This window comes from Oncorhynchus keta, chromosome 3 (assembly GCF_023373465.1).
Source record: "Oncorhynchus keta strain PuntledgeMale-10-30-2019 chromosome 3, Oket_V2, whole genome shotgun sequence".
Taxonomy (NCBI): domain Eukaryota; kingdom Metazoa; phylum Chordata; class Actinopteri; order Salmoniformes; family Salmonidae; genus Oncorhynchus; species Oncorhynchus keta.
The window spans coordinates 11,904,652-11,917,898 of record NC_068423.1 but is presented as its reverse complement, the minus strand read 5'-3'; the positions used below and the strand labels follow the sequence as shown (position 1 = coordinate 11,917,898).

The following is a 13,247-nucleotide window of genomic DNA, read 5'->3' as shown; positions in this document are numbered from 1 at the left end:
CTGCCCGAGTTACACCAGGAAAGCACAATCCCTCCATCAGTGCTCAGACTGTCCGCAATAGGCTGAGAGAGGCTGGACTGGGGACTTGTAGGCCTGTTGTAAGGCAGGACCTCACCAGACATCACAGGCAACAACGTCGCCTATGGGCACAAACCCACCGTCGCTGGACCAGACAGGACTGGCAAAAAGTGCTCTTCACTGACGAGTCGTGGTTTTGTCTCACCAGGGGTGATGGTCGGATTCACGTTTATCATCGAAGAAATGAGCGTTACACCGAGGCCTGTACTCTGGAGCGGGATCGATTTTTGAGGTGGAGGGTCCGTCATGGTCTGGGGCGATGTGTCACAGCATCATCGGACTGAGCTTGTTGTCATTGCAGGCAATCTCAACACTGTGCATTACAGGGAAGACATCCTCCTCCCTCATGTTGTACCCTTCCTGCAGGCTCATCCTGACATGACCCTCTAGCATGACAATGCCACAAGCCATACTGCTCGTTCTGTGCATGATTTCCTGCAAGACAGGAATGTCAGTGTTCTGCCATGGCCAGCGAAGAGCCCGGATCTTAATCCCATTGAGCACGTCGGGGACCTGTTGGATCGGAGGGTGAGGGCTAGGGCCATTCCCCCCAGAAATGTCCAGGAACTTGCAGGTGCCTTGGTGGAAGAGTCGGGTAACATCTCACAGCAAGAACTGGCAAATCTGGTGCAGTCCATGAGGAGATGCACTGCAGTACTTAATTTAGCTGGTGGCCACACCAGATACTGACTGTTACTTTTGATTTTAACCCCCCTTTGTTCAGGGACACATTATTCCATTTCTGTTAGTCACATGTATGTGGAACTTGTTCAGCTTAAGTCTCAGTTTATTTACACATGTTAAGTTTGCTGAAAATAAACGCAGTTGACAGTGAGAGGACGTTTCTTTTTTTTGCTGAGTTTATCATGTGTTTTTTAATTATAAATGGATTGTAGATACCGTCATGAATTATATCAACATAAATTTGTGGACACCTACGGGTCGAACATCTCATTGCAAAATCATGGGCATTAATATGGAGTTGGTTCCCCTTTTGCCCCTTTAACAGCCTCCACTCTTCTGGGAAGGTTTTTCACTATATGTTGGAACATTGCTGCAGGGACTTGCTTCCATTCAGCCACAAGAGCATTAGCGAGGTCGGGCGCTAATGTTGGGTGATTAGGCCTGGCTCGTAGTCGGCGTTCCAATTCATCCCCAAAGGTGTTTGATGGGGTTAACGTCAGGGCTCTGTGCAGGCCAGTTCCATTCTTCCACACCAATCTCGACAAACCATTTCTATATGGACATCGCTTTGTGCATGGGTGCATTGTCATGCTGAAACAGGAAAGGGCCTTCCCCAAACTCTTACCACAAACTTGGAAGCACAGAACCCTTCACTTGAACTAAGGGGCCGAGCCTGAACCATGACCATTATTCCTCCTCCACCAAACATTACAGTTGTTACTATGCATTGGGGCAGGTAGCGTTCTCCTGGCATCAGCCAAACCCAAATTAGTCCGTTGGACTGCCAGATGGTGAAGCTTGGTTCATCACTTCAGAGAACGCCTTTCCACTTCTCCAGAGTCCAATGGCGGCGAGCTTTCAACTACTCCAACCGACGCTTGGCATTGTGCATGGTGGAAACCCATATCATGAAGCTCCTGATGAACAGTTCTTGCGCTTCCAGAGGAACTCGTTAGTGAGTGTTGCAATCGAGGACAGACTATTTTTACGCTCATCAGCCCTCGGCGGTCACTTTCTGTGAGCGTGTGTGGCATACCACTTCGAGGCTGAGCTGTTGTTGCTCCTAGACGTTTCCACTTCACGATAACAGCACTTACAGTTGACCGAGGCTGCTCTAGCAGGACAGAAATTTGACAAACTGACTTGTTGGAAAGGTGACATCCTATGAAGGTGCCACTTTGAACATTTTGAGCATTTCAGTGAAGGCTATTCTACTGCCAATGTTTGTCTATGGAGATTGCATGGCTGTGTGCTCAATTTTATACACCTTTCAGAAACAGGTGTGGCTTCAATAGGAAAATCCACTCATTTGAAGCGGTGTCCACATTCTTTTAGCTATGTAGTCAGTGGTGATTTGAACATGTAAATCTTGGTGGGGCAAATTCCCCATTTTTTTTTTAGATGCATGCCAGAAAAGCCACACAACACAGCATTATTTGCACTATAACGGTGCCAAACGGTGCCCACAAACTGTTAGGGCCTACATAAAGCTGTCCAAACAGCAGAGCTTTCTTTTCAGCCCCATGGAGTAAATCCTTACCACTGCTACACCTGGCTATCAGCGGAGCCTAGTCTGACATTTCATTCAGCCTCATTTACTGCCTTTAAAAAAACATAGCTGATATGGCTGACATGCTTAAACAAATGTGGTTTCTACTGACAACTGAGATGTACAAACTATGGCATAAGGGGACGCCGAGCAGATAAGAGGCAATTCGTAATTTCGATTAAGACATGAATGAGCGAGCTAGAATGGACGTAGTCAATATAACTATTTGTTCAGCACTTTTAAAATGTACAGTGACAGAATTCTAAACATGGGCCGTTCTTACAGTATTCTCCCTGTAGACCTAGTCAGAACCACAAGATAAATAAAGGGGGCATATAAGCAGACAATGAAAGCTCTTACAATAATCGATGATTACATTTCTCAAAAACAGGCTATGGGCTACATGTGCACCACCAAGTCAGAACATTAGGCTAAGTTATGAGGGGGAAAGAGACCAAATTATTAGGGTGAGGCACATGGGCTACTAACATTTTACGACACAACATACACTTAGTATTACTTTCTTAACTTACAGTATATATATCTCCCTGGCATATTACATAATTTATGCAGCAGCATACAATACATTTTTGGACTCACCTTGTTGTGCTACGCTCACATGAACAGGAAGGTGGCGTGGCCGTCTTTCGTGGGCAAATTTTGTCATCAAGCTTTGTCTTCAAAGTCTGGCATTCTCTGGATTTATGGTGCTTTCAAGACAACTGGGGGAAAATGACGTCAGTGATCTTCAGGTCGGAGCTGAAGAAAAGGCCCGAGTTCCAGACATGGAATTCCGAGTTGGATGACCGTTCAAAACGTATTATCCCAGTTGGAGCTCGTTTTTTCCCCTAGTTCCCAGTTGTCTTGAACTGAGATTTCCCAGTTCCGAGATTCCAATTGTTTTGAATGAGGCAGAAGTCATGCTGGATTGACAGCATGGCCAATGTATTCAACCTTTTCTGGCCCATGGCATGTGAATCGTTATCCTTTTAAGCTTGGAAAAGAGACCCTTAAATCCAGACTTTGACCACACACCCACCACTGAACAGCAGGCTAGTGATTGCTTTGCAATGCATGCAGTTAGCCACTGATTCCTTACAAACTACTCATTGCTGAATTTACGATTTCCAACTTGTTGTCTAATGTTTATATCCAATGGCCGATGAGAACCGATATGTTTTATCTATAATTTCACTTCATATGACAAGGATTGAAAAGGATTTGCCAGTAGATTGTCGACTTGATTCATGATGATGACTGCTGGCTAAGATTTTGACATGATCAGTCCAATCAAAGCTACTGTAGATATAACTTGATTTGACATAATTTTATCCTTGGCCAATGACCTTGAGCGTTCTTGGATGGGCACTTCTAATGTAACTCTATGGCAGCACCCTCGAGTTCTCCTCGTAGATTTTGCGGTTACGTAGTGTTCCCATGAGTGACAGAACACTGAGCCATCACGGCTCAACTAGAGAACACTTTTTTTTGTTGCTCTGCCCCACCTGCCCTGAATGAGGGGTCGCCACTGCATGTAGTGTATAGCAATGTCATAGTTGACCTGTTACTTAGCATCTTTGCTGTACGTATGGTCCTGTACATATGGTCTCCCGTCGCTGAAGGAGACATCCCATACCCCAAAAACATATTTATCAGCACAATGCCTTACCAGTCGGTACAGGCTATACAATGTGTGAAAAGAAAAGTTTATATTCACTTTTATAGAGTTTACAGAATTCACACCATATCTCCCTAAAGGTGCGCTGCCATCTGAGATCAGTGAACTTGGAAAAATGTAGATTTAAACATGTATTTTTTACCATAGTATAGCCCGTATCGACTGGTAAGGCACTATAGATTTGCCATCGGTGACTGTAAAAGTGTATCAGAAATAGGTCAACCAGAGCGCTGCTAAATATGTTATCGGGGTACAGGATAAGACCCATTTCTACAGATCTCCCAGAGTGAAGAGGCTACAATCAACTCCATTACATTCAAAAGTTACTTCAATAAGTAAATGCTAGCAATGGCTAGCTATGCTAGTTATTTCACCAGTCTGTCTTAATGATTGTTAGCACGCTAATAGCACACTGTGCACACAATTATTTGTATTTTTTGAAGGGGTAGGCCTATGCAGTACACTCTTAGAATTAGTGGTGACTTGAGGAACCCTGGAGATTCTCAAGGAGCTCTAAAGGCAACAAACCAATCAATATAAATTGCTGCTAGCCTCTATTTCTTACGTGCTACTCGGGGAGTTTCGAGTCATGCCCTGTGGTTTGAAAACAACCACCCTAATATCTTAGTTTTACAGTCCATCAAAAAAACGAATTGCTATATTTTTTCAATGTAACTACTGCGTAAAAAAGTGTAATGTATGTAAAAATGTCTGTACAATGTACACGTAACAAAAAAAGGAAGTTATTTTTGTCCTCCGAAGAGGGGGAGTGGTGGATGGGCCGATAAAAAAAACGTAAATATGAAAGTTGAACACCAAACAAATCCCTCCATTCACTATTCGACGCCTGGTTCTGCATTGCAATGGAAATTCTCCAGTTCTCTTATTTAGAATGATCTTTAGGAGTGAATGGTGGGACTTTGTTTGTAACGTAATAATTTACTTGTTGGTTAAGGGCTTGTAAAGTAAGCATTTCACGGTAAAGTTGTATTCGGCGCATGTGACAAATAAAATGTGATTTGATGAGTAAGTTAATTGAGATGACGTGGAAACAAAGTTGATTCAACAAGTGTGTCCCCAGTGGGATGGGGCAAGCATTCAGCAATACCAGCCTACAGGAGGAGTTTGTGTAAATTAATCTGGAGTATTTGTCTTAATGAGTCGCTGATCAGGAGAAGATTGTAATCGGTGTTCAAATTGTCTCTATTGACTCTGGTCTCATCTGTGCAAATGTAATTGATGGGAATTTAGATCCATGTGTAATATGGTAACAGGATAGGTCAGTGCATAAAAGCCTACATTCTTTAATTTAATATCAAAACTAGGCTTATAAATGTTTTTCTTCAAGAAACGTTACATTGATAACTTTGTTGCATACTTACCTGAATAAGTCAGTTATGTATAGAGAAGAATAGCCAAGAAGTCGTTGTATATGCAATTGCCGAGAACCGTGTAAAATGGTCATAAACGCACCCATATCGGTGTAGGTGTACGTATGAATGACCCTGATGAGTAATTTCTTGTTGAATTATTCATATGAGGTAGCCTATAAAATACACCAGCCGAGGGAAAAAAATAAACCCCAAATAGCAGTAGTTCTGTAGGCCTACACCTACATAATTCCAGATTGCATTATAGATAGAATGACTATATGATGCAGTCTCCATGTGACCTGCTGGAGTGAGAGGTCAGAAGAAAGACTAGTCACAGATTAATAACATGGTTGTTACTCTGATCATATAAAAATACAGCCTTAGAGCACACACACACACACACACATTTATTTTGTACACATCTCTACGTTATCATAGCAAATATAGATGTGTATAACCTGTGATTGCATATAATGCTTCTAATCCTCTAATACCGAACATGATTGTGTGTTCTACGTTGATGTGTTCTACGTTCTATGTACCGCTCCGTCACCACACATGAAGTTCCCTCTCAGGAATTTAATTGAACAAGTTGACTGATATGAATACCCTATGATAAGGACTGTAGGGACATAGGTGTCATGTGAACAGTAGACCATGAAGGTCTAGAATAAACAGAGGCCATTGCCCTGGGTGGGATAAAGGGGAGCTGAGACTTGATATGAGACTGAGTCACAGCAATTGCGTAATAGTATTCTACACACAATACCCCATAATGACAAAGCAAAAACAGGTTTTTAGAAATGAAATACCTTATTTACATAATTATTCAGACCCTTCGCTATGAGACCTGAAATTGAGCTCAGGTGCATCGTTTCCATTGATCATCGTTGAGATGTTTCTACAACTTGATTGGAGTCCACCTTTGGTAAATTCAATTGATTGGACATGATTTGGAAAGGCACACACCTGTCTATATAAGGTCCCACAGTTGACAGTGCATGTCAGAGCAAAAACCAAGCCATGAGGGCAAAGGAATTGTCCCCAAGATCACAGTGGCCTCTATCATTCTTAAATGGAAGAGGTTTGGAACCTCCAAGACTCTTCCTAGAGCTGGCCGCTCGTCCAAACTGAGCAATTGGGGGAGAAGGGCCTTGGTCAAGGAGGTGACCAAGAACCAGATGGTCACTCTGACAGAGCTCTAGAGTTCCTCTGTGCAGATGGGAGAACCTTCCAAAACCATCTCAGCAACCCTCCACCAACTAGGCCTTTATGGTAGAGTGGCCAGATGGAAGCCACTCCTCAGTAAAAGGCACATGACAGCCCGCTTGGAGTTTGCCAAAAGGTCCCTTAAGACTCTCAGACCATGAGAAACAAAATTCTCTGGTCTGATGAAACCAAGATTGAACTCTTAAGGCCTGTATGCCAAGCATCACGTCTGGAGGAAACCTGGCACCATCCCTACGGTAAAGCATGCTGGTGGCAGCATCATGCTGTGGGCATGTTTTTCAGCAGCAGGGACCAGGATACTAGTCAGGGTTGAGGCAAAGATGAACGGCGCATGCAGAAAGAGTGGGGTGCGTGTGTGTGATACATTATTTTGCATGTGAAAGTGCACACATTCTCATGTGTGTGTGTGTGTGTGACATGAAGACTATTTCCTGATTTAAAACTGTTTGTCTGAGAAGTTGACTGTGATGTCGATACGTAGTTTAACCTCCCTCATCTCTCTGTCTGCGACTACTTATCTTTAAGTGTATCTCTCTTATCTAGCCTGAAAAGCAATAAGAAACATGTCAATACCAGGATTATTATTTATTTTTTACCAGGATCATTGTTGAGAACAAATGCTAAATGATATATAGATATAATTTACATTTTTACCACATTTTTACCATATTGAGTAAAGAGAATCCCTCATAAGAATTAGGTATACAAATGAAAAATTCTAGCGTCTGTACAGAGGGGTCACTAACTATTGGCACCCTTGATAAAGATGAGCAAAAAGTGTATAAAAAAACAAATACTGAGCTATATTGTATGCTCAAAAAAAACTGAAAATGTATATTATTTTATATTAATACAGAGAAAGAGATTAGGTTTAATAAGTAATACTAAGCAATCTAAAAAAGATAGGGCTAAAATTGATTGGCACCCGTTTTCCATATTCCAGCACCCTACCCTTGCAAGGATAAGCAAAATAGGCCCCATAACATCAAAGATCCACCAGTATATTTTACAGTAGACAAAGGATATCAGGGATCTGGAAAGATTCTGTATGGAGGAATGGTCTAAGATCCCTCCCAATGTGTTCTCCAATCTCATAAAACATTCTAGAAAAAGACTCGGTGCCGTTATCCTCGCAAGGTGAGGTATTGAAAGGTATTGAAAACAGTGGCATCAATCATTTTGACACATTCTTTTTGAGAAGTATAATTACTTGTTAAACAAAATCTCTCTGAGCAATTGTATTAGTATACATTTAAGAGAATACAATAATATTATAGATTTATTTTTGCCATTTATACTCATCTTTATCAAGGGTGTCAATAATTTGGAGCCCCACTGTACCTTACTCTTGCACCCCTCACATCCGGCCTATGGGATAGCAGTAAAAGCACAGTGTATCCCACTACAACTTGTCCGTTCTCCCGTGATAGTAATCTACTGACTCTTTCTGTTTACCCAACTCGCAATAAAAGTCAATGACAAGAAACAACAGGCAGAAGGCAAACTCATCTCCTCACTCGATCGCCGTCTCCACGGGTAAACATTCAGAAGTAACAGAAAATAAAGAAAAGGCAAACAGTTTAGTTTTTCCAAGGCTCATTGACCCAATAAACTCCTCCAGATAAGTCTCAGGCTAATGCACTCCAAGAAGGCAGCAAATACAACTCAGTCACAACCACACACCACATTTTGTTACTAATGTTGGTGTGCCCATTACTCAATTACAGGTGTAACTAATAACAATGTATGTGCTGATGATCCTTCTTTAACAGTGAACATTTGACATTTACTTTACATAGGAGGTGGTGTGATGGTGCTTTGTTGGTGACACTGTTAGTGATTTATTTAGAATTCAAGGCACAAATAACCAGCATGGTTACCACAGCATTCTGCAGCGATACGCCATACCATCTGGTTTTCACTTAGTGGGACTATCATTTATTTTTCAACAGGACAATGACCCAACACACCACCAGGCTGTATAAAGGCTATTTGAACAAGAAGGAGTGATGGAGTGCTGCATCAGATGACCTGGCCTCCACAATCACCTGACCTCAACCCAATTGAGATGGTTTGGGATGAGTTGGACCGCTGAGTGAATTAAAAGCAGCCAACAAGTGCTCAGCATATGTGAGAACTCCTTCAAGACTGTTGGAAAAGCATTCCAGGTGAAGCTGGTTGAGAGAATGCCAAAGAGTGTGCAAAGCTGTTATCAAGGCAACGGGTGGCTACTTTAAAGAATCTAAAATATATTTTGATTTGTTTAACACTTATTTGTTCACAGCATGATTCCATGTGTTATTTCATAGTTTTGATGTCTTCACTATTATTCTACAATGTATAAAAAATATAAAAAAAATAAAGAAAAACCTTTGAATGAGTAGGTGTGTCCAAACTTTGACTGGTACTGTATGTAAATATAAATATGTATTCCATGGAATACCAGATATGGTAATACTATGTTAGAAGGCAAGACCAAAATCCTCTGTTTGAAAAACCTCTCGCTTTGAAGAGGAGACAATATGATTGTACCCTATTTTGTACTCATGACACTTGCTGCTTCCAAACATAGTAGCATAGTAGAGGGAGGACTAATGCACAGAAAGAAGCCCACGCACTTAATTTCATGGATGTCTCCCCAGAGAAATCTGACTCCTTCCAGTAGTATTGCAAGGCTAATTTAGCGTTATCTTCTGATTGAGGCAGCCACTAATGTGAGCAGAGTGCTTTCCAGTGATCCAGTCAACCCGGTCTGTTTGCACTGCAGACTTCATCAATGGATATCACTGTCTGTTAGTGCAATAATTTATGAATACATGAAATGCCCTGAAAAGCCCTCGAGCGTCACTTAGAAGCACTACCGAATAACAATAATCAAAACAATGAGATGGCATTTCCCAGGGTTTTTCCATTTAACGTGGGGAACATAATCCTTGAGTCACCACACATGGGAGAGATTATATTGGCAGAGTAAGACATGCCTTCCGATCGGTATGTCATTTGTAGCTTATGTGTCCAAAAATGCTTCACTCTTCTTCCACGTAAAACCCTCTACGTACACAGCCTTCAGTTCTGCTAGCTGTGGATGAGAAACGTTGCTTTGATTCCCTCGCAGCAGATGCAGCTTGTCATCTCCACAGAGGAACAAAGCCAGTCTGCCTGTAGAAGCAATTAACCCCCCCCCCTCCTTAAAAAGATCTGACTAATTAAACCAATAGAAAGCCACCTGATATATCTGTTTAAGACAGAAAAGGCAGCCACATAAACCTTATTTCCATGGGTAACTTTATTTACTCAGTCTGTTGGGAGTTAGGACTAATTGATGCCATTGATCTGAATACGTGGGAATGTAGGGTGTCTGGGGAACAAATTGACACAGTGGCTGTATCATGGACACCAATGACACCGAATATTAAATTAGGTGGGTTTTTTCCCTAATTAAAGATTGACGCTAGTGTCACAACAAACAAAACAACAATTACGTAAGAACGTTAAAAGATTCAGAAGCAGAATCAATTCGTGATGGTATTGATTACTCGGAGAGCTCCATGAAACTGACAATGGTTGGGCAATTAGCCTACATGAAATAATTCTCCATTGCGATAGTCTGCATATAATATACACGCATCTACAAAAGCAATTAAGAGAAAATGGTGCATGTTCCCTGTTGGACTTCATCGTTGGGACAGATCATGGGGGACAATAGCTAATATTTTGCTATATGGCAAAACTCAATTTCTTATTCAATTTCTTCCAGCCTTATGTTCTGACAGTGGTGTACTAGGACATGTGTAAAACATCTAACAAGCAGGGCTTCTTGAGTCTTTGATGTACTGCGAAGACAGACTTCAAAGACAGTGCAGGAATGATGAGTGCAATGGTGACAGAGCCTTTAGGCTTTGTTTCATGTACTAAACATGTACATTTTGTTCTGTGGTCACTTCAGTCTTCAGTGATAGCATGGTTCTAGTAGCTACACTACATGACCAAAAGTATGTGGACACATACTCATTCCAAAATCATGGACATTAATATGGAGTTGGTCCCCCCTTTGATGCTATAGCAGCCTCCACTCTTCTGGGAAGGCCTTCCACTAGATGTTGGAACATTGCTGCAGGGATGATCCGACATCCATTCAGCCATGAGCATTAGTGAGGCCGGGCACTGATGTTTGGCGATTAGGCCTGGCTCGCAGTTGGCGTTCCAATTCATACCAAAGGTGTTCGATGGGGTTGAGGTCAGGGCTCTGTACAGGGCAGTCAAGTTCTTCCACACCGATCTCGACAAACCATTTCTGTATGAACCTCGCTTTGTGCGCAAAAGCATTGTCATTCTGAAACAGGAAAGGACCTTCCCCAAACTGTTGCCACAAAGTTGGAAGCACAGAATCGTCTAGAATGTCATTGTATGCTGTAGCATTAAGATTTCCATTCACTGGACCTAAGGGGCCTAGCCTGAAACATGAAAAACAGCCCCAGACCCTTATACCTCCTCCACCACATTTTACAGTTGGCACTATGCAGTGGAGCAGGTAGCGTTCTCCTGGCATCTGCCAAACCCAGATTCATCTGTCAGACTGCCAGATGGTGATGCATGATATCATCACTCCAGAGAACGCATTTCCACTGATCCAGATGGCAGTGAGTTTTACACCACTCCAGCCGGCGTTTGGCATTGAGCACAGTGATTTTAGGCTTGTGTGCGTGCGGCTGCTCGGCCATGGAAACCCATTTCAGGAAGCCCCCTGACGAACAGTTATCGCTCTGATGTTGCTTCCAGGGGCAGTTTGGAACTCGATAATGAGTGTTGCAAACAATATAATTTAAAAACATAAAATACTATCAAATACCTTCAAAATTTTTTGAAACTACCGTGAGCTGATATTTTGGCCATACCGCCCAGCACTACGCCTATCCACTGCCAACTATGGCGGCAGATATGCTGCTTTATTACCTAGGCTATCTGCCTGAGCAATTGCGGTTGTTGGTCTGTCGTATGAGCAGAGGCCTATCTGGACCAGGCTTCCAGTGAACACACTTCCCATGGCATAGACCTGTGTCTGCCAGGCTGTTTCAATGGTGGACAGAGGGTCAATGATGCATGCACCATGTAATTATGACCTGTGTAACATCATAAACAGGCAAGTCCCCCTGGAGACCTTAGGTAGACAGCCTACCATTGTGATTTATGGACATGGGAGCTTGTCCAATACATTGGATAGATTCTGTGGCACAACGGCGCCAAGACAAAGGGCAAAAGTCGGCATGTGGGAAGAAAAAAAAAATTATCCCATCGCTTGATAAAATATGTTTTTCATTTAATTCCAATTGTTGAGAACAGTATTCAATAGCCTTTAATTTCCTTCAACCCCCCCCATAAAACAAGATGTCAAACTAAACAAATCACTGAAACAATACAAAGGAGTGCATTGCTGCAGGGCACTTGCCAACCCTAATATAAAACAAGTAAAACATACCTAACTTAATAGCATGACATCGCACAATCAATTTTCACAATATTTTCATGGCTTTATCAAAGCCATTACTCAAGCGCTTTCATAACACTTCAGAGCCATCTTGGTCAGATCCGTTTTCGGAAGAGACAACTCCTTTAGTTTTATCAACAACTCTTCCACTATTCAGAAGAAAAAACAAAAAGTGATGATTATCAGAACCCACACAACCCTTCTACAAAACAGTCTGACGTCATCTGAAATCATCTACCCAGTCTTCCCCATCAGTGTGTCTGCCATCTTGGGCAGGAACATCTCCAGGAAGTGAAAGAAGTCCTGGAACAGTCCGGCACCATCGGCAGAGGGTCGAAACTTGATCACGGCCTTGGTGCTCTCTGTGCCACCCACCACCTGGGCCTGAACCTGGAACTCCAGCGGCTCCTTGTCCTCTGGCTCCTTGTCCACAATGTGCTTGGTCACCTGGGTCTCCAGCTCCACACTGCTGCCCTCTGGCCTGGAGTCCATATCCATTCCACCTTTAAGCAGCTCCCTCCTTACCTTCCGCCGGCCCGCCCACACCCTGTGCCTCTGGATGTAGGTCCAGTGTGGAGAACCGGGCTGGGACCCGATGTAACTGTCCAACCTGGGCCTCTTGCCCTGCGGGGACACGGAGTCACCGCTGCTCTCAGAGGACAGCAGGGGTCTCTTGGTTCCTGGGGTGTCCTTGCTCTGTGGGCTGCAGTCACTGGAGGCAAGGCGGCTGGCGTTCTCACCGTGGTCGTTTGTCGATTGGCCAATCGGAGACGCAGTATCCATTCCGTCAGCTCCAGTGCTTTCCCCCATGCCAGTGTTAGTTAGGCTGCACTTAAGGACTCCCTGAATCACCCCCTCCACAGCAGAGCACACCTTCTGGAACCAGAGCAAGCGGAAGCCATCCCCGGCAGAGTGCAGCTGGCTGCGGACCACCTCGGGGAGCGACGCCGCCTTGAAGGGTATGCTGATGGCTAGTTCCCGCTCTGCCCCCTCAGCCCCCTTGTGGTGGTGAGGGCCCTCGTCCCGGGGGGTGAAAAGGCGCACCAGGCCCCACACCTTACCTTTGGTGGACTTGCGCATGTACTGCAGGCTGCGGCAGTACTTCTCTGCCTCCTGGCACTCCCTTTGAAAGCTCCTCTGGCTGCGCTCAGTCAGGTTGCCCGCAACATT

The 13,247-nt window shown here is 43.4% G+C and overlaps 1 protein-coding gene across 2 annotated transcripts in view; it reads right to left on the bottom strand.

Moving 5' to 3' along the window:
• Positions 1–11,888: 11,888 nt before the first annotated feature.
• tut1 (terminal uridylyl transferase 1, U6 snRNA-specific) overlaps positions 11,889–13,247 on the bottom strand; it is a 15,562-nt gene continuing 14,203 nt past the window's right edge. For both annotated transcript variants that reach the window (XM_035748841.2, XM_035748850.2), the window contains exon 10: positions 11,889–13,247. This exon is cut by the window's right edge and continues 209 nt beyond it. In XM_035748841.2, the coding sequence (XP_035604734.1) occupies positions 12,312–13,247 (936 nt within the window). In that variant the 3' untranslated portion in view covers positions 11,889–12,311.